The following is a 25,170-nucleotide window of genomic DNA, read 5'->3' on the forward strand; positions in this document are numbered from 1 at the left end:
CCCACATTACAACCTACCTATATACCTTTTCATTGTAGGTACCTGGGTGGATGGGGGCAGAGTCGTGTATTACAGTGTGTGAAACCTACAGTTGGACTTTAAACTCGATTATATTAATATTTTATTTTTAAAAACCTGTTCAGTTTTAGCATATTGCGAGGACTTTTGCGACCAGTAGGCTAAGCAGATAGCCTACTTCTGAAAGTTTTAATTGAACAGGTGAGTCGTCACGTGACCACCCGTACACAGGATCCACAAGTAATTCTAGCAGCTGAACCGAAAGTCAAGCCTTGGAGTTATTCTTTTGTTCAATTATAATATTTTATCCACTGGAGCCGAATGATATGATATAATCCTAGGGCCATTGCGATTGAAAGCTCGTAATAAGAAGGAAAGAGAAAGATGTCTTCGAACCAGTTGTCTTTCATTCTGGCATGTACTTTATGGAACAGGATGTCGGTGTGTGCTGGAGGTAAGATTATATTCCGTCATTTAATCTATTGCTAAAGTTGTTTAATCTATTAAACTGAAAACCGATTGAATTGTGTGCTATTTGATTGATCAGAAAGTGTGACTTTTTTTGGCCACTAATTTATAAACCTTACCGCATGCTATCGTGCGTAGAGCGCATTTTTTGGAGAGGCGTTTTTGTACAGAAGATTTGAGATATGATTTGAGTTTCTAGCAAATTCCATTAGTATAGACCGTATAAACATTATGTAGCAGTGTAGCTTAGAATTCTTTGCACAGGTTGTTTATCGTCAAAAGGAAACGAAAGTAAAGGCTACTTGCATCAAAATATCGAACAAACAGCCTCTCTCTCTTTTAAGGATACATTACTCATTAAAATAAACAGAATTTGAAGATAAGAGACAGTTGCCAATCAGTTGGAGAAGAGACAACTAATCAATGAGAAGCACAGATCTGTCTGCTCTCAATACTGCAACCTATCAGTGTCATTCAGTCATGAGTCCTCTAGTCCAGTCGGCCACAATTGCTCCAATCTGGACATTGTACCCGGATATACAGCTCAGTGCTACATCATGTTAATAATAAATCATATACAGAATGTTAAAACAGTGTGTTTTTGTGAAGAAAGGGGGGGGGGGGGGGGGGGGCACTTGGCGCAGTGGAGTAGAGGCACTTACAGAAGTTACACACGCATTTAATGCAATTCTACATCATATTAGATGACTAGAGACTTCAGCAGAATATTTTTTTAATACCTCACAAATGATCGAAATGACAGGCTACTTTGACAAACTGAGAATCTGAGATCAATAAAAAACGACATTGTCTTGAATCCTTCAATAGGCCTAGGCCTAGGTGCGTGGAGACGCACATATTGTGCAATATGAGGAGGAAATTATAGTCCTAAAAAAAAGCTTTCCAATTTCACTGATGCGCAGATCACTCACCGGCGATGGCCTATCTCTCTCTCTCTCGTTTTACTTTGTAAAACAATGCTGTTCGCTCAATGGGACTATTTGGAAGTTGATAACATATTTGGTAGCCTACAGACAGACTAGTCTTCTTTTTTTCAGCAGAATCCATTTGCTTTCCTACCTGTGTTTTCCCGCGATTGTATTTGAAATATTGCGAAAGGCCTGTTTTGGCTGCATGCTGTTGTTCACCGGACTGATTTGCAGCGCGCTCCCGACGGGAGGCATGACTTGTGATTGGGCTACATCCAATCCGCAGCTAAGCTATAAAAACAGGGTGTGGGGGGGGGGGGGGGGGGGAGATATTGATCCTCTGTGGCTAAGTAATAGGCCTACTACTCCTGGTGTAGTATTCTAAATTATTTCATTGCTTTATCAACAGACAGCAGTAATTATATAACTTTGGCAAATGTATTGCAATTTATCAGGGGTGCTGCGATACCAGGAAATAAAGTTACGAAGTGCAACGCTGGAGAGATGAGAGTTGCAGGCTCATGTCTATCAGAGCAGAGAGAGGAAGAGAGGTCATAGAAAGTGAATCTCCCGGGCCGGCCCAACACAAATCAATTTTTACAATATCAGGCACGTTTTCACATTGTTTTTGTTTTTTTAGGGAGAAGGAGAATTACAGAGGAGGCAACTTGAATTAATTCTGATTGATTTTATTATAATTTTTTTACATTGCAAACAGTTACAATTATTTGTGATGGCACGAGATGTAAAGGATCCTGGGAAATGGGTTCCGGAACGAAAACAGTGCAGCTCAAATGAAGCACTTTTATGTGTACAGCAGATGAATCAGAGCTAAGGAGTTCCCACAGGGCCTCTTAACTAGCCTGCTCATGACCATATCTGAATATGTTGACCAACTGGTCATTTTAGTACTGACTGACAGAGAGAGGGAGGGAGGGGGGGAACGAGAGTCTCCAAATCTGTGTACTCCTGTTGTTCTTTCTGCTGTGGGAGTTAAAGGGTTATGGCAGTGTATGCTTGCGAATAAATGAATGACCAGTTTCTATTTACACGGCTAACAGTGGTGTTTCAGGGCTGTTAAGGCCTACCCAATGGTTGTCCTGTATTCATTTTCTGTTTAATTGAAAGTTGTCAAAAGAAAATCGGAGGATACTGCAAATGTGCTACTCCGCAAAGTACCCATTTGCCCCACGAGTGAGCTGAGCTGCAAGTAAAAAAATATTAACTGGGTGGAAAAAGCAAACAAGTTCACCTTCACGTTCCATTAAAGTTGACCTGTTCCAGTCACTGGGCAACCAGCAACAATACTGCCCTCCTGCTCTGTTGAGTCATACCGTTTATAGACAATAGGCTCTGGCTGAGTCCCAAATGGCACCCTATGCCCTACATAGTGCACTACTTTAGAGCTGGGCCTGGTCAAAAGTAGTGCACTATATGGACAATAGGATGCCATTTGGGACGCAATCCCTCTGTATCCACAGACTGTATGCAAAGCATTGGCTCAGCACTTGGCTCTGTGCTTTAATTAGCGAATGATGGTGTAATTTACATTAATTTGCTCATTGCGTAAATATTCAAAAGAAAGAAGCTCCAGAGTTCCCACACACTGCTCTTACTATAGAGTCATGACATCAAGATCCAGTACCGTAGATCAACTTATTTAGAAAGCAGAGACACTCCAGGAGAATAAATAATAATAATAATAATAATAATAATAATAATAGTCCACTTAGCAGACGCTTTTATCCAAAGCGACTTACAGTCATGTGCGCATACATTTTTACGTATGGGTCGTCCCGGGGATCGAACCCACTACCCTGGCGTTACAAGCGCCGTGCTCTACCAATTGAGCTACAGAGGACCACTAAGATAGCTATACCTTTAGTAAACAGTGCGTTTGGTGTCCCTGGCTCGTCCCTGGCTCAAACTGAATGTACAGTTGAAGTCTGAAGTTTACATACACTTAGGTTGGAGTCATTAAAAACTCATTTTTCAACCACTCCACAAATTTCTTGTTAGCGAACTATAGTTTTGGCAAGTCAGCTAGGACATCTACTTTGTGCATGACACAAGTCATTTTTCCAACAATTGTTTACAGACAGATTATTTCACTTATAATTCACTGTATCACAATTCCAGTGGGTCAGAAGTTTACATACACTAAGTTGACTGTGCCTTTAAACAGCTTGGAAAATTCCAGAAGGGGAATGCTTGCAAGCCGAAGAACACCATCCCAACCGTGAAGCACGGGGGTGGCAGCATCATGCTGTGGGGGTGCTTTGCTGCAGGAGGGACTGGTGCGCTTCACAAAATAGATGGCATCATGAGGAAGGAAAATGATGTGGATATATTGAAGCAACATCTCAAGACATCAGTCAGGAAGTTAAAGCTTGGTCGCAAATGGGTCTTCCAAATGGACAATGACCCCAAGCATACTTCCAAAGTTGTGGCAAAATGGCTTAAGGACAACAAAGACAAGGTATTGGAGTGGCCATCACAAAGCCCTGACCTCAATCCTATAGAGCATTTGTGGGCAGAACTGAAAAAGTGTGTGCGAGCAAGGAGGCCTACAAACCTGACTTAGTTACACCCGCTCTGTCAGGAGGAATGGGCCAAAATTCACCCAACTTATTGTGGGAAGCTTGTGGAAGGCTAACCAAAACGTTTGACCCAAGTTAAACAATTTAAAGGCAATGCTACCAAATTCTAATTGAGTGTATGTAAACTTCTGACCCACTGGGAATGTGATGAAAGAAATAAAAGCTGAAATAAATAATTCTCTCTACTATTATTCTGACATTTCACATTCTTAAAACAAAGTGTTGATCCTAACTGACCTAAAACAGGGAATTATTACAAGGATTAAATGTCAGGAATTGTGAAAAACAGAGTTTAAATGTATTTGGCTAAGGTGTATGTAAACTTCCAACTTTAACTGTATATGTACATTCTCTATGACAAACACTAAGATAATCCTCTTCTGTCTCCCCTCCCGTTCCAGGTCAGAGCTGTGTGGATGAGCAGATGTTTAAAGAGCAGGTGTTCCATAAGGGAGAGAAGGGTCCATATGGGTTTAAAGAGCAGGTGTTCTATGAGGGAGAGAAGGGTCCATATGGGTTTAAAGAGCAGGTGTTCTATGAGGGAGAGAAGGGTCCATATGGGTTTAAAGAGCAGGTGTTCTATGAGGGAGAGAAGGGTCCATATGCTTCACAGATCTAATAACCCTAGGTAGGTGAAGGAAATATGATGGAGACTAGGCTGAGCTGTTGCTCACTCCTACCTACCCAGGCACATCTCCTACCTACCTACCTACCTACCTACCTACTGATGTCTATTTTTAATGGATTATCAGATGAAATTGAGTTAATCATGAACATATAGTTAACATTCTTTGTGGCTAACTGAATTGGGCCGTTTGTTTTTGTCTCTCTCTTCAAACACAGTGAAGGGGGCGGCACCAGGGTTGAATAGAGTTTGGGCTAGACCTTTGTCTCCTTGGTATCTTCTTGATTGATTACAGCTTGAGGGGGGGGGGGGGGTTGTGTTATTTAGGGCCTGTCACGTATAAGCTAAACATGAGTGTGTGTGCAAGACAGGGGAACGGGTGATTGGTTGGAGTAATAGTTCAGGCGTCCTCAGGGACAAAGGAAGTGGGTGGAGCAATAAAAGAGCGGGAAAACTGAAGAGGACTATATAAGTTGGAGGGAGACCTTAAGAATGTGTGCCCCTCTGCAGACGGGTATCGGCTTTGTTGAAAACTTTAATAAAGTCATTTCTTGATGCATCGAAAACTCTGTAAGACCTTATTTGTAATAAAGTATGGTGGTTATTTTCCACAACACTACCTACCTACCCAGGCACATCTTCTACCTACCTACCTACCTACCTACCTACCTACCTACCTACCTACCTACCTACCTACCTACCTACCTACCTACCTACCTACCTACCTACCTACCTACCTACCTACCTACCTACCTACCTACCTACCTACCTACCTACCTACCTACCCAGGCACATCTTCTACCTACCTACCTACCTACCTACCTACCTACCTACCTACCTACCTACCTACCTACCTACCTACCTACCTACCTACCTACCTACCTACCTACCCAGGCACATCTTCTACCTACCTACCTACCTACCTACCTACCTACCTACCTACCTACCTATCTACCCAGGCACATCTTCCTGGATTATGAAATGCAAACAAACACTGTAATAATGCAGGATAACTATTAAACAAGTTGTTATACATTCTTTACAGTCATAGTATTACTCATACAACACTATGGTAATAACCAAATAAATATAATAACATGGTAATAACATGGTAATAACCTAATAATAACAATAGTTTGGTTATACCAAATGTGATCGTAATGTGATAGAATATCCTCGAGGTGGCCAACTCATAATCTATTGTTGTTCCTAGCCAACTCATAATCTATTGTTGTTCCTAGCCAACTCATAATCTATTGTTGTTCCTAGCCAACTCATAATCTATTGTTGTTCCTAGCCAACTCATAATCTATTGTTGTTCCTAGCCAACTCATAATCTATTGTTGTTCCTAGCCAACTCATAATCTATTGTTGTTCCTAGCCAACTCATAATCTATTGTTGTTCCTAGTGAACTCATAATCTATTGTTGTTCCTAGTGAACTCATAATCTAGTGTTGTTCCTAGCCAACTCATAATCTATTGTTGTTCCTAGTGAACTCATAATCTATTGTTGTTCCTAGCGAACTCATAATCTAGTGTTGTTCCCAGTGAACTCATAATCTAGTGTTGTTCCTAGCCAACTCATAATCTATTGTTGTTCCTAGCCAACTCATAATCTAGTGTTGTTCCTAGCCAACTCATAATCTATTGTCGTTCCGCTAAGCGTTAGTTTCATATGCGTTGGGGTGGGGGGTAGTTATTTGGTATTTGCCACACCTGTAGAGAAGAGGTTTGTTTCAGTCAGTGTGCCTGTCTTCCAGCAGTTAGTTGGCTGGATCAGCCTTACAGGATTGGTCTGGGGACATGAAGGGCCTTGTTATTTTTTTAGGTCCTGCAGTCAGTCAGTCAGTCAGTCAGTCAGTCAGTCACCATAGCAGGGTTTTTTCTTTATTTTTACTAGTACTGATTTTGCACATAGCTGCAGAAGAAGCTTTCAGTGATTGTGATGTGCTTGTGTTACCTACTTTAGTTGATTGCACTGATTGTAAGTTGCTCTGGATAAGAGTGTCTGCTTAATGACTGAAATGTAAAATGTTGCAGTGGCTTGGTATTGTGAATTTCACTTAGCTGGAGGAACTTTATATTATTTTCAGTTTGTTAAATGTGTTAATTCATTCATTCATTCATTAATGCAGAATCGCTGTGCACCCAAGCCCCAGAGTTTCAGCTGCCCAGTGGTGGCCAGTCTGAGGTGTGGGAGACCCTGGGTTCCTCTGTGGCTCTGAACTGTACAGCCCTGCTGTCCTGGAACCAGACAGATCAACGGTGTGAAGCTACCTTCTCGACACTGCTCTGGAGCAAAGATGGGACCCCTCTCAACCTCAGCTTTTACCCACAGAACACATCCACCTGGTGAGTTCAACAGGACCTTGCAGATCGCATGTGGTCCTCTGTAGCTCAGCTGGCAGAGCACAGCGCTTGTAACGCCAAGGTAGTGGGTTCGATCCCCGGGACCACCAACAAAAAAATAAATGTATGCATGCATGACTGTAAGTCGCTTTGGATAAAAGCGTCTGCTAAATGGCTTATTATTATAGTATTACATGTACACTGATCTACAGGTTGTCATTGCAAATAAGAATCTACTCTTGACTTATTTGTATAAATTAAAGGTTAAATTACAAATAATGTTCTGCTTTTTCCCCCCCACAATGTCCAACCAATTACAATACAGAGGCCACCTTTTTTGTTCTCCTGGCAGGACTCACAGCCCATCCCAGATGATGGTGAGCAGTGTGCTGCAGGTCCGGCTTAGAGAGCAGGCTGACTTTGGCCTCTACTCCTGTGAGGTGAGGAACACCTCAGCTGACTTCAGCCTGCAGAATACAGGTATGAGACCAGGGGATTGTGGACTGTACATTTATACTATATCAGACATGTTGTCAAAGGCAATTTACAGTAGTGTGTGCATACAATACTTATTTCAAATGTTAATTTCAAGACATTTAAAAACGCATTGATGTGATAACTGAGCCTGGGTGAATACAGATATGCTGTTTTATTATTGAATTTTTTTTTTAGGGGGTATATCAGCTTTAATATTGCAGATAGATTGTAGCTTCCATGAATGTAATTGTCTGCATCATTTCCAATTCCACATATATATTTTTTGTAAATATACACTACCGGTCAAAAGTTTTAGTACACCTACTCATTCAAGGGTTTTTCTTAATTTTTTACTATTTTCTACATTGTAGAATAATAGTGAAGACATCAAAACTATGAAATAACACATATGGAATCATGTAGTAACCAAAAAAGTGTTAAACATATCAAAATAATTTCATATTTGAGATTCTTCAAAGTAGCCACCCTTTGCCTTGATGACAGCTTTGCACACTCTTGGCATTCTCTCAACCAGCTTCTTGAGGTAGTCAACTGGAATGCATTTCAATTAACAGGTGTGCCTTGTTAAAAGTTAATTTGTGGAATTTCTTTCCTTCTTAATGCGTTTGAGCCAATCAGTTGTGTTGTAACAAGGTAGGGGTGGTATACAGAAGATAGCCCTATTTGGTAAAAGACGTAGTGCATATTATGGCAAGAACAGCTCAAATAAGCAAAGAGAAATGACAGTCTATCATTACTTTAAGACATGAAGGTCTGTCAATTCCATAAAGTAAGTGTGGAAGAGGTGATGTTTTTAAAATTATTGTCGATCAACAATGAAAAGCCACTGGGGTCTGACAACTTGGATGGAAAATGACTGAGGATAATAGCAGACGATGTTGCCTCTCCTATTTGCCATATCTTCAATTTAACCCTACTAGAAAGTATGTGCCCTCAAGCCTGGAGGGAAGCAAAAGTCATTCCGCTACCTAAGAATAGTAAAGTCCCCTTAACTGGCTCAAATAGCCGACCAATTAGCCTGTTACCAACCCTTAGTAAACTATTGGAAAAAATTGTGTTTGACCAAATACAATGCTATTTTACAGTAAACAAATTGACAACATACTTTCAGCACGCTTATAGGGAAGGACATTCAACACGCCCAGCACTTTATTATTTACAAATTACTGATGATTGGCTGAGAGAAATTGATGATAAAAAGATTGTGGGGGCTGTTTTGTTATACTTCAGTGCTCGATCATAGTCTGTTGCTGGAAAAGCGTATGAGTTTTGGCTTTACACCCCCTGCTATATTGTGGATAAAAGTTACCTGTCTAACAGAACAAAGAGGGTGTTCTTTAATGGAAGCCTCTCCAGCAAAATCCAGGTAGAATCAGGAATTCCCCAGGGAAGCTGTCTAGGACCCTTACTTTTTTCAATCTTTACTAATGACATGCAACTGGCTTTGAGTAAAGCCAATGTGTCTATGTATGTGGATGACTCAACACTATACACGTCAGCTACCACAGCGACTGAAATGACTTCAACACTTAACAAAGAGCTGCAGTTAGTTTCAGAATGGGTGGCAAGGAATAAGTTAGTCCTAAATATTTCAAAAAATAAAAGCATTGTATTTGGGAGAAATCATTTACTAAACCTGTGATGATGAGTTTCTAGGGTATCAAGTAATTCATGATGCAAGAAGATATTTAACACTTAGATGGAGAGTTCATTCAAGTATTGAATAGGTACCGTGGTTCGCATAACAAAAAACCTGTGCTTCGCCTCTTGACATTCGAACTAACTTGAACAAAGAAAACCTCTGTTTATATACTCTGTTACACGTTTCTTGAACAACATCTGTTAACCATCATTTGGCACTCCCTTCTTTGATGGTATTACCCTGTACCCAAGTCAGTTTATTACTATCTATCAATCATTCTAAGATAAACCACCAGTAATCTCCCTTGACATAATGGAATCCTTGTTATTCAGACAATGTGGCACCAAGTCACTTATCTACCTTGTTCCTACGACACTGTGAAATGACATCATAACAAAACCCTAAACCTCAACTAAATCTTGTAATTAATAATGTGGAAATTGAGCGAGTTGAGGAGACTAAATTGCTTGGAGTAACCCTGGATTGTAAACTGTCATGGTCAAAACATATTGATACAACAGTAGCTAGGATGGGGAGAAGTCTGTCTATAATAAAGCGCTGCTCTGCCTTCTTAACACCACTATCAACAAGGCAGGTCCTACAGGCCCTAGTTTTGTCGCACCTGGACTACTGTTCAGTCGTGTGGTCAGGTGCCACAAAGAGGGACTTAGGAAAATTGCAATTGGCTCAGAACAGGGCAGCACGGCTGGCCCTTGGATGTACACAGAACGCTAACATTAATAATATGCATGTCTATCTCTCCTGGCTTAAAGTGGAGGAGGGAAGTATGAAAAATGTATGCACTCACTAACTGTAAATCGCTCTGGATAAGAGCGTCTGCTAAATGACTAAAATGTAAATGTAAATGAGATTGACTTCATCACTACTGTATTTGTGAGAGGTATTGACATGTTGAAAGCACCGTGCTGTCTGTTTGAACGACTGGCACACAGCTCAGACACCCATGCATACCCCACAAGACATGTCACCAGAGATCTCTTCACAGTCCCCAAGTCCAGAACAGACTATGGGAGGCGCACAGTACTACATAGAGCCATGACTACATGGAACTCTATTCCACATCAAGTAACTGATGCAAGCAGTAGAATCAGATTTTTAAAAAACAGATATAAATACACCTTATGGAACAGCAGGGACTGTGAAGCAACACAAACATGGACACATGCATACAAACACACGATAACATACGCACTATACACACACGTACACATGGATTTTGTGTTATAGATATGTGGTAGTAGAGCAGAGGCCTGAGGGCACGCACTTAATATGTTGTGAAATCTGTTATGTATTGTAATGTTTTTAAAATGTATAACTGCCTTAATTTTGCTGGACCCCAGGAAGATTTTTGGTTCCAACCGCCGTGTCTTTGTGAGACCCAGAGTAGGTGAACGGATTATCTCCGCATGTGTGGTTCCCACTGTGAAGCATGGAGGAGGAGGTGTGATGGTGTGGGGGTACTTTGCTGGTGACACTGTCTGTGATTTATTTAGAATTCAAGGCACACTTAACCAGCATGGCTACCACAGCATTCTGCAGAGATACGCCATCCCATCTGGTTTGCGCTTAGTGGGACTATAATTTGTTTTTCAACAGGACAATGACCCAGAACACACCTCCAGGCTGTGTAAGGGCTATTTGACCAAGAAGGAGAGTGATGGAGTGCTGCATCAGATGACCTGGCCTCCACAATCCCCCGACCTCAACCCAATTGAGATGGTTTGGGATGAGTTGGACCGCAGAGTGAAGGAAAAGCAGCCAACAAGTGCTCAGCATATGTGGGAACTCCTTCAAGACTGTTGGAAAAGCATTCCTCATGAAGCTGGTTGAGAGAATGCCAATAGTGTGCAAAGGCAAAGGGTGGCTACTTTGAAGAATATAAAATATAAAATATATTTTGATTTGTTTAACACTTTTTTGGGTTACTACATGATTCCATATGTGTTATTTCATAGTTTTGATGTCTTCACTATTATTCTACAATGTAGAATATAGTAAAAATAAAGAAAAACCCTTGAATGAGTAGGTGTGTCCAAACTTTTGACTGGTAGTGTATATATATATATATATATACACTACCATGTTGTACAAATATATTTTCCATTATTATGTTCCCCTAACCCCTCCCCTAATTGGAGTAAACTAATGGACAACACTTAGGCTTCTACTTTCATCTTATACATACTATATGCTGTTTTATTAATGGCTCATGATTGTTGGTGTCTTGTTTGTGTGTTCACAGCCCAGCCCAGTCACACAGCGGCAGTGATAGCAGCCATCAGTCTCTTCCTTCTCCTGACTGTAGCTGCTGTCGTCTACTCCAGGTGCCGTCTCAACGTCACACTCTGGTACCGGAACTCCTATGGAGACTATGAGATCGACGGTGAGGAGTGAGGACATCCCCACTGCAGTGGTTAAAACACAGTGTGAGCCCACTTTCGTACTGTAGGTGGGCTAATGTTAGTTGTACATATGTAGGATTTTAATTTGAGCCAGTTTGCTACATCAGAAAAATTGTCTAGCAGCAACAGCAAATATGAATTATTACGTGGATTATAATGAATTGATTTTTTTTTTTTTTTTGATAGGGCAAATCAATTCTGACATTTTAAAGTGGAAATTAAAAACTTTAGAAGCCTTTTTAAACCTCAATTACACTACACGTTTGCATTTCATATTTGCAGGAAAAGATTAAGGCATCTGTAGGTATCGGTAAACTGATTCAAGTAGTATTGGGGGTTACAATGAACTGAACATATCAAAGATACTGTATATTATTATTTTCTTGCAATGATTGTCATATGTGGTTGTAAGAAGGGTTTACTCAGGATCGTGACACTGAATTGTGGTAAGTGTCATAAGGCCTGCGTAACACTGTCATAAGGCCTGCGTAACACTGTCATAAGGCCTGCATAACACTGTCATAAAGCCTGCATAACACTGTCATAAAGCCTGCATAACACTGTCATAAAGCCTTCATAATACTGTCATAAAGCCTGCATAACACTGTCATAAAGCCTGCATAACACTGTCATAAAGCCTGCATAACACTGTCATAAAGCCTGCATAACACTGTCATAAAGCCTGCATAACACTGTCATAAGGCCTGCATAACACTGTCATAAAGCCTGCATAACACTGTCATAAAGCCTTCATAACACTGTCATAAGGCCTGCATAACACTGTCATAAGGCCAAATGTAAGATAAGCTATGTTATAATGTCTCTCTGTTTGTCATCAGATGGGAAGCTGCATGACGCCTACATCTCCTACGTGAACAACGAATACGACAGAAAGTTGGTCAACTTCATCCTCAAACCTCACCTGGTCAACAAATCTGGACATAAGCTACACCTCAATGATAACAACATCCTACCTGGGGATGGTAATGATGACACAACATAACCCTCAGTCCGTTTGACTCTTATATTAAAAAAAGAGCAACTTACAGGAGCAATTATGGTTAAGTGCCTTGTTTAAGGGCGCATCAACAGATTTTTCACACAGTCGGCTTGGGGATTAGAACCAGCGACCTTTGGGTTACTGGCCCAACGCTCTTAACCTGTTAGGCTACCTGCCGCCCTGAAAGTCTTCTTCTTCTTCTTCTTCTTCTTCTTCTTCTTCTTCTTCTTCTTCTTCTTCTTCTTCTTCTTCTTCTTCTTCTTCTTCTTCTTCTTCTTCTTCTTCTTCTTCTGCTTCTTCTTCTTCTTCTTCTTCTTCTTCTTCTCCTCCTCTGTCAGAGCCGTCTGCTGAGTTGCTGATGAACGTTAGTCACTGTCGACGCCTCATCGTAGTGATGTCACACGCCTACCTAGAACAGGACTGGTGCTGTAACAACTTTAGGTAGGTATGCAGATAGCTCATCATTATGCCTATGTAAAAAACGATGCTAACCGCTAATGCTAATGCTAGTTGTGTCCCTGTGTGGTCCTCTCTTAGCTTAGCATGCTAACCGCTAATGCTATTTTTGTCCCTGTGTGGTCCTCTCTTAGCTTAGCATGCTAACCGCTAATGCTATTTTTGTCCCTGTGTGGTCCTCTCTTAGCTTAGCATGCTAACCACTAATGCTAATTTTGTCCCTGTGTGGTCCTCTCTTAGCTTAGCAGGCTAATGATAATGCCACTAATGCTACAGCGTCACTATGTGTTTACCCATGTCCGTAAAGAACAGGGACAACTGCAACTGATGTCTGTACAAAACCCTCAGCATAGCATGATCTAGCTGACTGCTAATGCTAGTTGCTAATATCCCTGTGTTGTCCACCCTCTCAGACAGGCTAATATCCCTGTGTTGTCCACACTCTCAGACAGTCTAATGTCTCTGTGTTGTCCACCCTCTCAGACAGTCTAATGTCTCTGTGTTGTCCACCCTCTCAGACAGTCTAATGTCTCTGTGTTGTCCACCCTCTCAGACAGGCTAATATCCCTGTGTTGTCCACACTCTCAGACAGTCTAATGTCTCTGTGTTGTCCACCCTCTCAGACAGTCTAATGTCGTTGTGTTGTCCACCCTCTCAGACAGTCTAATGTCTCTGTGTTGTCCACCCTCTCAGACAGTCTAATGTCTCTGTGTTGTCCATCCTCTCAGACAGTCTAATGTCTCTGTGTTGTCCACCCTCTCAGACAGTCTAATGTCCCTGTGTTGTCCACCCTCTCAGACAGGCTAATGTCGCTGTGTTGTCCACCCTCTCAGACAGTCTAATGTCTCTGTGTTGTCCACCCTCTCAGACATCTAATGTCTCTGTGTTGTCCACCGTCTCAGACAGGCTAATGTCACTGTGTTGTCCACCCTCTCAGACAGTCTAATGTCTCTGTGTTGTCCACCCTCTCAGACAGTCTAATGTCTCTGTGTTGTCCACCCTCTCAGACAGGCTAATGTCGCTGTGTTGTCCACCCTCTCAGACAGTCTAATGTCTCTGTGTTGTCCACCCTCTCAGACAGTCTAATGTCTCTGTGTTGTCCACCCTCTCAGACAGTCTAATGTATCTGTGTTGTCCACCCTCTCAGACAGGCTAATGTCGTTGTGTTGTCCACCCTCTCAGACAGTCTAATGTCTCTGTGTTGTCCACCCTCTCAGACAGTCTAATGTCTCTGTGTTGTCCACCCTCTCAGACAGTCTAATGTCTCTGTGTTGTCCACCCTCTCAGACAGTCTAATGTCTCTGTGTTGTCCACCCTCTCAGACAGTCTAATGTCTCTGTGTTGTCCACCCTCTCAGACAGTCTAATGTCTCTGTGTTGTCCACCCTCTCAGACAGGCTAATGTCGTTGTGTTGTCCACCCTCTCAGACAGTCTAATGTCTCTATGTTGTCCACCCTCTCAGACAGTCTAATGTCTCTGTGTTGTCCACCCTCTCAGACAGTCTAATGTCTCTGTGTTGTCCACCCTCTCAGACAGTCTAATGTCTCTGTGTTGTCCACCCTCTCAGACAGTCTAATGTCTCTGTGTTGTCCACCCTCTCAGACAGTCTAATGTCTCTGTGTTGTCCACCCTCTCAGACAGTCTAATGTCTCTGTGTTGTCCACCCTCTCAGACAGGCTAATGTCGCTGTGTTGTCCACCCTCTCAGACAGTCTAATGTCTCTGTGTTGTCCACCCTCTCAGACAGTCTAATGTCTCTGTGTTGTCCACCCTCTCAGACAGTCTAATGTCTCTGTGTTGTCCATCCTCTCAGACAGTCTAATGTCTCTGTGTTGTCCACCCTCTCAGACAGTCTAATGTCTCTGTGTTGTCCACCCTCTCAGACAGTCTAATGTCTCTGTGTTGTCCACCCTCTCAGACAGTCTAATGTCTCTGTGTTGTCCACCCTCTCAGACAAGGCCTTCTGCACCTGCTGGAGCTGTCCCAGAGGCCCATCATCATCATCACATTGGAGGGTCAGGTCAAACACATGAGACCTGATGTGGTCCAGCAGATCAGAGAACACCAACACAGACTCACCTTGCTCACCTGGTCAGGATCACACTCCATGGTGATTCAACCTAGCCCTATCTCTAACCCTGACCCTAGCCCTATCTCTAACCCTGACCCTAGCCCTATCTCTAACCCTGGTCCTGACCCTAGCCCTATCTCTAACCCTGACCCTAGCCCTATCTCTAACCCTGGTCCTGACCCTAGCCCTATCTCTAACCCTGGTCCTGACCCTAGCCCTATCCCTAACCCTGGTCCTGACCCTAGCCCTATCTCTAACCCTGACCCTAGCCCTATCTCTAACCCTGACCCTAGCCCTATCTCTAACCCTGACCCTAGCCCTATCTCTAACGCTGGTCCTGACCCTAGCCCTATCTCTAACCCTGACCCTAGCCCTATCTCTAACCCTGACCCTAGCCCTATCCCTAACCCTGGTCCTGACCCTAGCCCTATCTCTAACCCTGACCCTAGCCCTATCTCTAACCCTGACCCTAGCCCTATCTCTAACGCTGGTCCTGACCCTAGCCCTATCTCTAACCCGGGTCCTGACCCTAGCCCTATCTCTAACCCTGGTCCTGACCCTAGCCCTATCTCTAACCCTGACCCTAGCCCTACCTCTAACCCTGACCCTAGCCCTATCTCTAACCCTGACCCTAGCCCTATCTCTAACCCTGGTCCTGACCCTAGCCCTATCTCTAACCCTGACCCTAGCCCTATCTCTAACCCTGGTCCTGACCCTAGCCCTATCTCTAACCCTCACCCTAGCCCTATCTCTAACCCTGAGCCTGACCCTAACCCTGACCCTGGTCCTGACCCTAGCCCTATCTCTAACCCTGACCCTAGCCCTATCTCTAACCCTGACCCTAGCCCTACCTCTAACCCTGACCCTAGCCCTATCTCTAACCCTGACCCTAGCCCTATCTCTAGCCCTGGTCCTGACCCTAGCCCTATCTCTAACCCTGAGCCTGACCCTAACCCTGACCCTGGTCCTGACCCTAGCCCTATCTCTAACCCTGACCCTAGCCCTATCTCTAACCCTGACCCTAGCCCTATCTCTAACCCTGACCCTAGCCCTATCTCTAACCCTGGTCCTGACCCTAGCCCTATCTCTAACCCTGACCCTAGCCCTATCTCTAACCCTGGTCCTGACCCTAGCCCTATCTCTAACCCTGGTCCTGACCCTAGCCCTATCCCTAACCCTGGTCCTGACCCTAGCCCTATCTCTAGCCCTGACCCTAGCCCTATCTCTAGCCCTGACCCTAGCCCTATCTCTAACCCTGGTCCTGACCCTAGCCCTATCCCTAACCCTGGTCCTGACCCTAGCCCTATCTCTAACCCTGACCCTAGCCCTATCTCTAACCCTGACCCTAGCCCTATCTCTAACGCTGGTCCTGACCCTAGCCCTATCTCTAACCCGGGTCCTGACCCTAGCCCTATCTCTAACCCTGGTCCTGACCCTAGCCCTATCTCTAACCCTGAGCCTGACCCTAGCCCTATCTCTAACCCTGACCCTAGCCCTATCTCTAACCCGGGTCCTGACCCTAGCCCTATCTCTAACCCTGGTCCTGACCCTAGCCCTATCTCTAACCCTGAGCCTGACCCTAGCCCTATCTCTAACCCTGGTCCTGACCCTAGCCCTATCTCTAACCCTGAGCCTGACCCTAGCCCTATCTCTAACCCTGAGCCTGACCCTAACCCTGACCCTGGTCCTGACCCTAGCCCTATCTCTAACCTGGGTCCTGACCCTAGCCCTATCTCTAACCCTGACCCTAGCCCTATCTCTAGCCCTGGTCCTGACCCTAGCCCTATCTCTAACCCTGAGCCTGACCCTAACCCTGACCCTGGTCCTGACCCTAGCCCTATCTCTAACCCTGACCCTAGCCCTATCTCTAACCCTGACCCTAGCCCTATCTCTAACCCTGGTCCTGACCCTAGCCCTATCTCTAGCCCTGACCCTAGCCCTATCTCTAGCCCTGACCCTAGCCCTATCTCTAACCCTGACCCTAGCCCTAACCCTTAGCCCTAACCCTTAGCCCTAACCCTTAGCCCTGACCCTAGCCCTATCTCTAACCCTGACCCTAGCCCTGACCCTAGCCCTATCTCTAGCCCTGACCGTAACACATGAAGCCTGACGTGGTCCACCAGGTCATAGAATGGTTAGGATCACCTCATTATCTTCCAATGCTACAGCTTAGTTATTGTGTCATATGACAACTGGCAAATATGTTTTTTTCACATTACTTATCCAAGCTTTACTGTGCTGGCCTGGTTAAGCATCCACTATTGTTGCTGGAACTGTGCCGGAAACAGGACAATGTAAAAAGACGGGGTCTATCCAAACCAGCCCATCACTGTATGGTAATAACGTTCTTTTACGTTCTGGTCATTTTTTTCCCAGTCCCACAAAAAATGCAACAAAGTGCATATGCAAAGCCCTCATTCTGTCACTCAGAAAATTATTCCAGTGTCTGCCTGCCAGCTGAAAGTCTTTACCAGTGTGTGTGTAGGCTACCTGCCCCTCCCCCTCCCTCCAGTGTAGGCTACCTGCCCCTCCCCCTCCCTCCAGTGTAGACTACCTGCCCCTCCCCCTCCCTCCAGTGTAGGCTACCTGCCCCTCCCCCTCCCTCCAGTGTAGACTACCTGCCCCTCCCCCTCCCTCCAGTGTAGGCTACCAGCCCCTCCCCTTCCCCCTCCCTCCAGTGTAGGCTACCTGCCCCTCCCCCTCCCTCCAGTGTAGGCTATCAGCCCCTCCCCCTCCCTCCAGTGTAGGCTACTTGCCCCTCCCCCTCCCTCCAGTGTAGGCTACCTGCCCCTCCCCCTCCACCCAGTGTAGGCTACCAGCCCCTCCCCCTCCCTCCAGTGTAGGCTACCTGCCCCTCCCCCTCCCTCCAGTGTAGGCTACCTGCCCCTCCCCCTCCCTCCAGTGTAGGCTACCTGCCCCTCCCCCTCCCTCCAGTGTAGGCTACCTGCCCCTCCCCCTCCCTCCAGTGTAGGCTACCTGCCCCTCCCCCTCCCTCCAGTGTAGGCTACTTGCCCCTCCCCCTCCCTCCAGTGTAGGCTACCTGCCCCTCCCCCTCCCTCCAGTGTAGGCTACCTGCCCCTCCCCCTCCCTCCAGTGTAGGCTACTTGCCCCTCCCCCTCCCTCCAGTGTAGGCTACCTGCCCCTCCCCCTCCCTCCAGTGTAGGCTACTTGCCCCTCCCCCTCCCTCCAGTGTAGGCTACTTGCCCCTCCCCCTCCCTCCAGTGTAGGCTACCTGCCCCTCCCCCTCCCTCTGAAACATGTATAGTCTACTGTAGCTACTGACGTTACAGGCGTGATTCAGAAATTAGGGAGAGAGATTTTTAGTTAGAGAACAGTGGATTAACCTTTTTAATGCTAGTTAAAGATACTGTAGTTGTTTTACATTGGACGTGTTTTTATTTTAATTCTGGTGCCGCTCTGCACACACAAGCTTGTTAGCTAGCTAGCCTGTTAGCTAGCTCTGGTCCAGCTCTCAAATTCTAGGCAGCATTATGTATAATATAATGTGACTGAGAGTCATGATCAACGGCTAGCTCCGGTCCAACGTTAGTGAAGCCAACTCTCTGAAGTTCAAAGACATTCAAAGTTCCTTCACAGAAGCCGCTCCCTCCGTAAGTATAATTCTGTGGGTCTAATTCAGATAACGCACGTCATAACAACAAGATGCCCAGCGCTTCATGCCCAGTGCTCTCCTCACCAGGAACATTTCAGTCGCATGTTGCACCCTACACTACACTTGTCTGTTCAATGCATGTACATAGCTTGCCTGCTCCATAACAAGTTGCTCTATCCATTGCTGAAGTCATTTCATGTTGAGCTAAACCTCGATTTCAGAGGTTTAAAAACTGGTACTTTTTTGGGGTTCAAACTGGTTCAGAACTTTATATTGCTGGTCAGAACAGTGGAACGGCTAACTGGACTGTATACTGTGCTGTGTCTCCCCAGCCGCCGTCGTCAGTGTTCTGGAAGGAGTTGGCCCTGGCCATGCCTCGTAAGGTTGTGTTCCACAGCGACGCGGCAGGGGACCCACAGACCCTCTTCCAAGACGATAAGGACCCCATGCTCACCCTCAACCCAGACTACCTGGACTGTCGCCCTGACCCCGACCCTGCAGGAGACCTGGGTAAGACCATGTGACTGGCTGGCAACAGGGTTGGGTGCTATTGGCACTGGATTACAATGCTAATTCCATTTCAGATTGGGTCAATTCCATTTCAATTCAGTCAATTCAATAAATTAAAATGGATTTGACCCCAAACCTAATCCACCAGGACCAATACCATTTTGTGTTATGTAATGTAATCGTATCCATACACCAGTGGAGGCTGCTGAGGGGAGGATGGCTCATAATAATGGCTGGAACGGAGCGAATGGAATGGCATCAAACACATAGAAACCATGGAAACCATGTGTTTGATGTACTTGATACCATTCCACTGATTCCGCTCCAGCCATTACCACAAGCTCGTCCTCCCCAATTAAGGTGTCACCAAGCTTCGAGAAAGCTACAATGCTTCACTCTAAAGCCCCGTAGAACTAAGATTGCTGACCTACAGCGTCGATCCACACATTTCTTCAACCAAATGACTAAATCTCCTCGTTCACCCTCTCCTTTCTTCTCACCTTTTCTCCAGGCCTGCGTCTCCCAGTCCACAAGGCCCCGACACCAAGAGTCCCTGTGCTGTTAATGTTCCCCTCTGTCCCTGCATCCCTGACTGAGCCCAAACCCTCAGATATAGATGTATCGGACCTGGGATCGCGCAACTATGGAGCTCGCAATGACTTCTACTGCCTGGTCACAGAGGACATCTGAGCTAAACTGTAGCCCCTGAAGAAAAAAGAAGAACAAGATCTCAAATTTCTACTCTCCCAGAAGGAAATAGGTCACTTCAGTCTGAAACATGTTCTCTCAACAACACCATTACTTCACAGTGTATGTTACATTTCTAAAAAGTGAAAACATTTTTGTTCTTTGAACAACTTTGATTTTATCTCAGATTTATTACATTTGTGCTTATATTAAACTGAGTGTACAAACAATAGGAACTGCTCTTTCCATGACATAGACTGACCAGGTGAATCCAGGTGAAAGCTATGATCCCTTATTGATGTCACTTGTTAAATCCACTTCAATCAGTGTCGATGAAGGGGAGGAGACCGGTTAAAGAAGGATTTAAGTCTTGAGACAATTGAGACATGGATGTGTGCCATTCGGAGGGTGAATGGGCATGATAAAAGATTTAGGTGCCTTTTGAACAGGGTATGGTAGTAGGTGCCAGGTGCACCGGTTTGTGTCAAGAACTGCAATGCTGCTGGGTTTTTCACGCTCAACAGTTTCCCCGTGTGTATCAAGAATGGTCCACCACCTAAAGGACATCCAGCCAACTTGACACAACTGTGGGAAGCATTTGAAGTCAACATGGGGCAGTATCCCTGTGGAACGCTTTCGACACCTTGTAGAGTCCACGCCGCAACGAACTGAGGCTGTTCTGAGGACAAAAAGGGGCGGTGCAACTCAATATTAGGAAGGTGTTCTTAATGTTTTGTACACTCAGTGTATAAAATTTCATTCCAATGATCATTTCACTGACATTTTTTGAAGGACCTTGGTGTTTACACTTCATGCTATTATATGCAATTTGTATAAGATACCTGTTATGTGAACTGTGTGTGAAAAATATATAAAGTTGTTGAGTGGTCTGCTGAAGTATTCTGTGATTTTGTTTTAATGTTAACGTGGAAATACATTCATTCTAATTTCATAGGGTTTGTTTAGAATTATGTTCAATAGAAATATTTAAGACAAAAGCTACCCCTTGTGTAGTTTAGGGCAATTTACTGGTCCAGCCCGTTTCATATGTAAGTCACCTTGCATGAGCCTTTGTGTCACGTTCGTTGAATGACGCGTCAGACCAAGGCGCAGCGTGATATACGTACATGTTTATTTACACTGAATAAACACACGACAAAACAACAAACAAACGAAACGTGTAGTCCTAAGGTTGTACATACAACAAACCTTACCCGGAACAAGATCCCACAACTCAATAGTGCCAATAGGCTGCCTAAGTATGGTCTCCAATCAGAGGCAACGAGCGACAGCTGCCTCTGATTGGGAACGTTCTTATCATAACAATAATCTCAGTGCCCCCTTCCCTAGCGGTTATTCGTTTATTGGGATCCCCATTAGCTCTTCCTGGGGTCCACAAAAAAACACAAAACATGACAAGTAACAAAACACTGATACACTGATAGACGAGGACAGTCACACAAATTTAAAATACAATTATATACAAACAATACAACAAAATAATAATGCGTGTTAAAATGTGTCTGCGTGTGTGCGTGTGTCCCCTCACTGCTTGAGTAATTGGAGATGGAAGGGAGTTCCATGCGATCATGGCCTCTGTATAATACTGTGCCTTGCCATGAATTCGTTTTGGACTTGGGGGCTGTGAAGAGACCCCTGGTGGCATGTATTGTGGGGTATGTATGGGTGTCTGAGCTGAATGTTATTTGATCATGCAGACAATTTGGAATTTTCATCACAGTAATATTTATTTCCACTCCCTCCGTCTCTCCTTCCCTTACAACCACCGCCAAGGGATAACACAGGGAGGGAGGGAGTGGAAGGAGGGGGGAGTGGAAGGAGGGAGGGAGTGGAAGGAGGGGGGAGGGGGAGGGGGGGAGTGGAAGGAGGGAGGGGGGGGGGAGTGGAAGGAGGGAGGGAGGGAGTGGAGGAGGGAGGGAGGGAGTGGAAGGAGGGGGGAGGGGGAGAGAGGAAAGAAGGAAGGAGGGAGGGAGGGAAGGAGTGGAAGGAGGGAGGGAGAGGGGGGGGAAGGAGGGGGGAGGGAGGGAGGGAGGGAGTGGAAGGAGAGGGAGGGGGAGAGAGGAAGGAGGGAGGGAGGGAGTGGAAGAAGGGAGTGGAAGGAGGGAGGGAAGGAGGGAGGGAGGGAGTGGAAGGAGGGAGGGAGTGGAAGAAGGGTGTGGTTTCCATACTGTAGGACATCATTCTACATTCCTAACCAAGTGGGAAGGTAAATGTACCACATATCACTGGGAACAATCCACCTGAACGGCCCTCCAGCTGGTATTTACTAGTGGGGAAACTTGTCCATCGTCTCTGAGCTCCAACTTCTCCCACATGCTGACCTCTGACGTCACCTACTAAGGAAATGACTTCAATAAAGGCATTTTCGGGCAGTTAAATGCACCAACAAAGGGAAAGGGAAAGGGGGTACAACTGAATGTACAACTGAATGAACAACTGAATGTACAACTGAATGTACAACTGAATGAACAACTGAATGTACAACTGAATGAACAACTGAATGTACAACTGAATGTACAACTGCCCTATCTCTAACGCTGGTCCTGACCCTAGCCCTATCTCTAACCCTGACCCTAGCCCTATCTCTAACCCTGACCCTAGCCCTATCTCTAACCCTGACCCTAGCCCTATCTCTAACCCTGGTCCTGACCCTAGCCCTATCTCTAACCCGGGTCCTGACCCTAGCCCTATCTCTAACCCTGACCCTAGCCCTATCTCTAACCCTGACCCTGACCCTAGCCCTATCTCTAACCCTCACCCTAGCCCTATCTCTAACCCTGACCCTGACCCTAGCCCTATCTCTAGCCCTGACCCTAGCCCTATCTCTAACCCTGACCCTAGCCCTAACCCTTAGCCCTAACCCTAGCCCTATCTCTAGCCCTGACCGTAACACATGAAGCCTGACGTGGTCCACCAGGTCATAGAATGGTTAGGATCACCTCATTATCTTCCAATGCTACAGCTTAGTTATTGTGTCATATGACAACTGGCAAATATGTTTTTTTCACATTACTTATCCAAGCTTTACTGTGCTGGCCTGGTTAAGCATCCACTATTGTTGCTGGAACTGTGCCGGAAACAGGACAATGTAAAAAGACGGGGTCTATCCAAACCAGCCCATCACTGTATGGTAATAACGTTCTTTTACGTTCTGGTCATTTTTTTCCCAGTCCCACAAAAAATGCAACAAAGTGCATATGCAAAGCCCTCATTCTGTCACTCAGAAAATTATTCCAGTGTCTGCCTGCCAGCTGAAAGTCTTTACCAGTGTGTGTGTAGGCTACCTGCCCCTCCCCCTCCCTCCAGTGTAGGCTACCTGCCCCTCCCCCTCCCTCCAGTGTAGGCTACCTGCCCCTCCCCCTCCCTCCAGTGTAGGCTACCTGCCCCTCCCCCTCCCTCCAGTGTAGGCTACCTGCCCCTCCCCCTCCCTCCAGTGTAGGCTACCTGCCCTCCCCCTCCCTCCAGTGTAGGCTACCTGCCCCTCCCCCTCCCTCCAGTGTAGGCTACCTGCCCCTCCCCCTCCCTCCAGTGTAGGCTACCTGCCCCTCCCCCTCCCTCCAGTGTAGTCTAGCTGCCCCTCCCCCTCCCTCCAGTGTAGTCTAGCTGCCCCTCCCCCTCCCTCCAGTGTAGGCTACCTGCCCCTCCCCCTCCCTCCAGTGTAGGCTACCTGCCCCTCCCCCTCCCTCCAGTGTAGTCTAGCTGCCCCTCCCCCTCCCTCCAGTGTAGTCTAGCTGCCCCTCCCCCTCCCTCCAGTGTAGGCTACCTGCCCCTCCCCCTCCCTCCAGTGTAGGCTACCTGCCCCTCCCCCTCCCTCCAGTGTAGGCTACTTGCCCCTCCCCCTCCCTCCAGTGTAGGCTACTTGCCCCTCCCCCTCCCTCCAGTGTAGGCTACCTGCCCCTCCCCCTCCCTCCAGTGTAGGCTACTTGCCCCTCCCCCTCCCTCCAGTGTAGGCTACCTGCCCCTCCCCCTCCCTCCAGTGTAGGCTACCTGCCCCTCCCCCTCCCTCCAGTGTAGGCTACTTGCCCCTCCCCCTCCCTCCAGTGTAGGCTACCTGCCCCTCCCCCTCCCTCCAGTGTAGGCTACTTGCCCCTCCCCCTCCCTCCAGTGTAGGCTACTTGCCCCTCCCCCTCCCTCCAGTGTAGGCTACCTGCCCCTCCCCCTCCAGTGTAGGCTACTTGCCCCTCCCCCTCCCTCCAGTGTAGGCTACCTGCCCCTCCCCCTCCCTCCAGTGTAGGCTACTTGCCCCTCCCCCTCCCTCCAGTGTAGGCTACTTGCCCCTCCCCCTCCCTCCAGTGTAGGCTACTTGCCCCTCCCCCTCCCTCCAGTGTAGGCTACCTGCCCCTCCCCCTCCCTCCAGTGTAGGCTACCTGCCCCTCCCCCTCCCTCTGAAACATGTATAGTCTACTGTAGCTACTGACGTTACAGGCGTGATTCAGAAATTAGGGAGAGAGATTTTTAGTTAGAGAACAGTGGATTAACCTTTTTAATGCTAGTTAAAGATACTGTAGTTGTTTTACATTGGACGTGTTTTTATTTTAATTCTGGTGCCGCTCTGCACACACAAGCTTGTTAGCTAGCTAGCCTGTTAGCTAGCTCTGGTCCAGCTCTCAAATTCTAGGCAGCATTATGTATAATATAATGTGACTGAGAGTCATGATCAACGGCTAGCTCCGGTCCAACGTTAGTGAAGCCAACTCTCTGAAGTTCAAAGACATTCAAAGTTCCTTCACAGAAGCCGCTCCCTCCGTAAGTATAATTCTGTGGGTCTAATTCAGATAACGCACGTCATAACAACAAGATGCCCAGCGCTTCATGCCCAGTGCTCTCCTCACCAGGAACATTTCAGTCGCATGTTGCACCCTACACTACACTTGTCTGTTCAATGCATGTACATAGCTTGCCTGCTCCATAACAAGTTGCTCTATCCATTGCTGAAGTCATTTCATGTTGAGCTAAACCTCGATTTCAGAGGTTTAAAAACTGGTACTTTTTTGGGGTTCAAACTGGTTCAGAACTTTATATTGCTGGTCAGAACAGTGGAACGGCTAACTGGACTGTATACTGTGCTGTGTCTCCCCAGCCGCCGTCGTCAGTGTTCTGGAAGGAGTTGGCCCTGGCCATGCCTCGTAAGGTTGTGTTCCACAGCGACGCGGCAGGGGACCCACAGACCCTCTTCCAAGACGATAAGGACCCCATGCTCACCCTCAACCCAGACTACCTGGACTGTCGCCCTGACCCCGACCCTGCAGGAGACCTGGGT

General features: G+C 46.0%; 1 protein-coding gene across 1 annotated transcript; it reads left to right on the forward strand.

Annotated features, from left to right (window-relative positions):
* The first annotated feature begins 211 nt into the window (after positions 1 to 211).
* On the forward strand, positions 212 to 20,786 carry sigirr (single immunoglobulin and toll-interleukin 1 receptor (TIR) domain). The gene is made up of 9 exons (XM_084192612.1): positions 212 to 472; positions 6,777 to 6,993; positions 7,343 to 7,470; positions 11,394 to 11,534; positions 12,393 to 12,536; positions 12,892 to 12,994; positions 14,962 to 15,118; positions 19,025 to 19,202; positions 19,714 to 20,786. Exons 1-9 carry the CDS (start codon positions 403 to 405, stop codon positions 19,890 to 19,892), a joined length of 1,317 nt encoding a protein of 438 aa, XP_084048738.1. The 5' UTR covers positions 212 to 402; the 3' UTR covers positions 19,893 to 20,786.
* The last annotated feature ends 4,384 nt before the right edge of the window (positions 20,787 to 25,170 follow it).

The sequence above is a fragment of the Coregonus lavaretus genome, assembly GCF_964263955.1.
Source record: "Coregonus lavaretus genome assembly, contig: HAP1_SCAFFOLD_6520, whole genome shotgun sequence".
Taxonomy (NCBI): domain Eukaryota; kingdom Metazoa; phylum Chordata; class Actinopteri; order Salmoniformes; family Salmonidae; genus Coregonus; species Coregonus lavaretus.

Excerpts from the sequence above, each read along its gene's own strand:
- sigirr (XM_084192612.1), top strand. The coding sequence starts at position 403 with ATGTCTTCGAACCAGTTGTCTTTCATTCTGGCATGTACTTTATGGAAC. Across the intron at positions 6,994-7,342 it reads CCACAGAACACATCCACCTG|GACTCACAGCCCATCCCAGA; the intron begins GTGAGTTCAACA and ends TTCTCCTGGCAG. Across the intron at positions 19,203-19,713 it reads CGACCCTGCAGGAGACCTGG|GCCTGCGTCTCCCAGTCCAC; the intron begins GTAAGACCATGT and ends CCTTTTCTCCAG.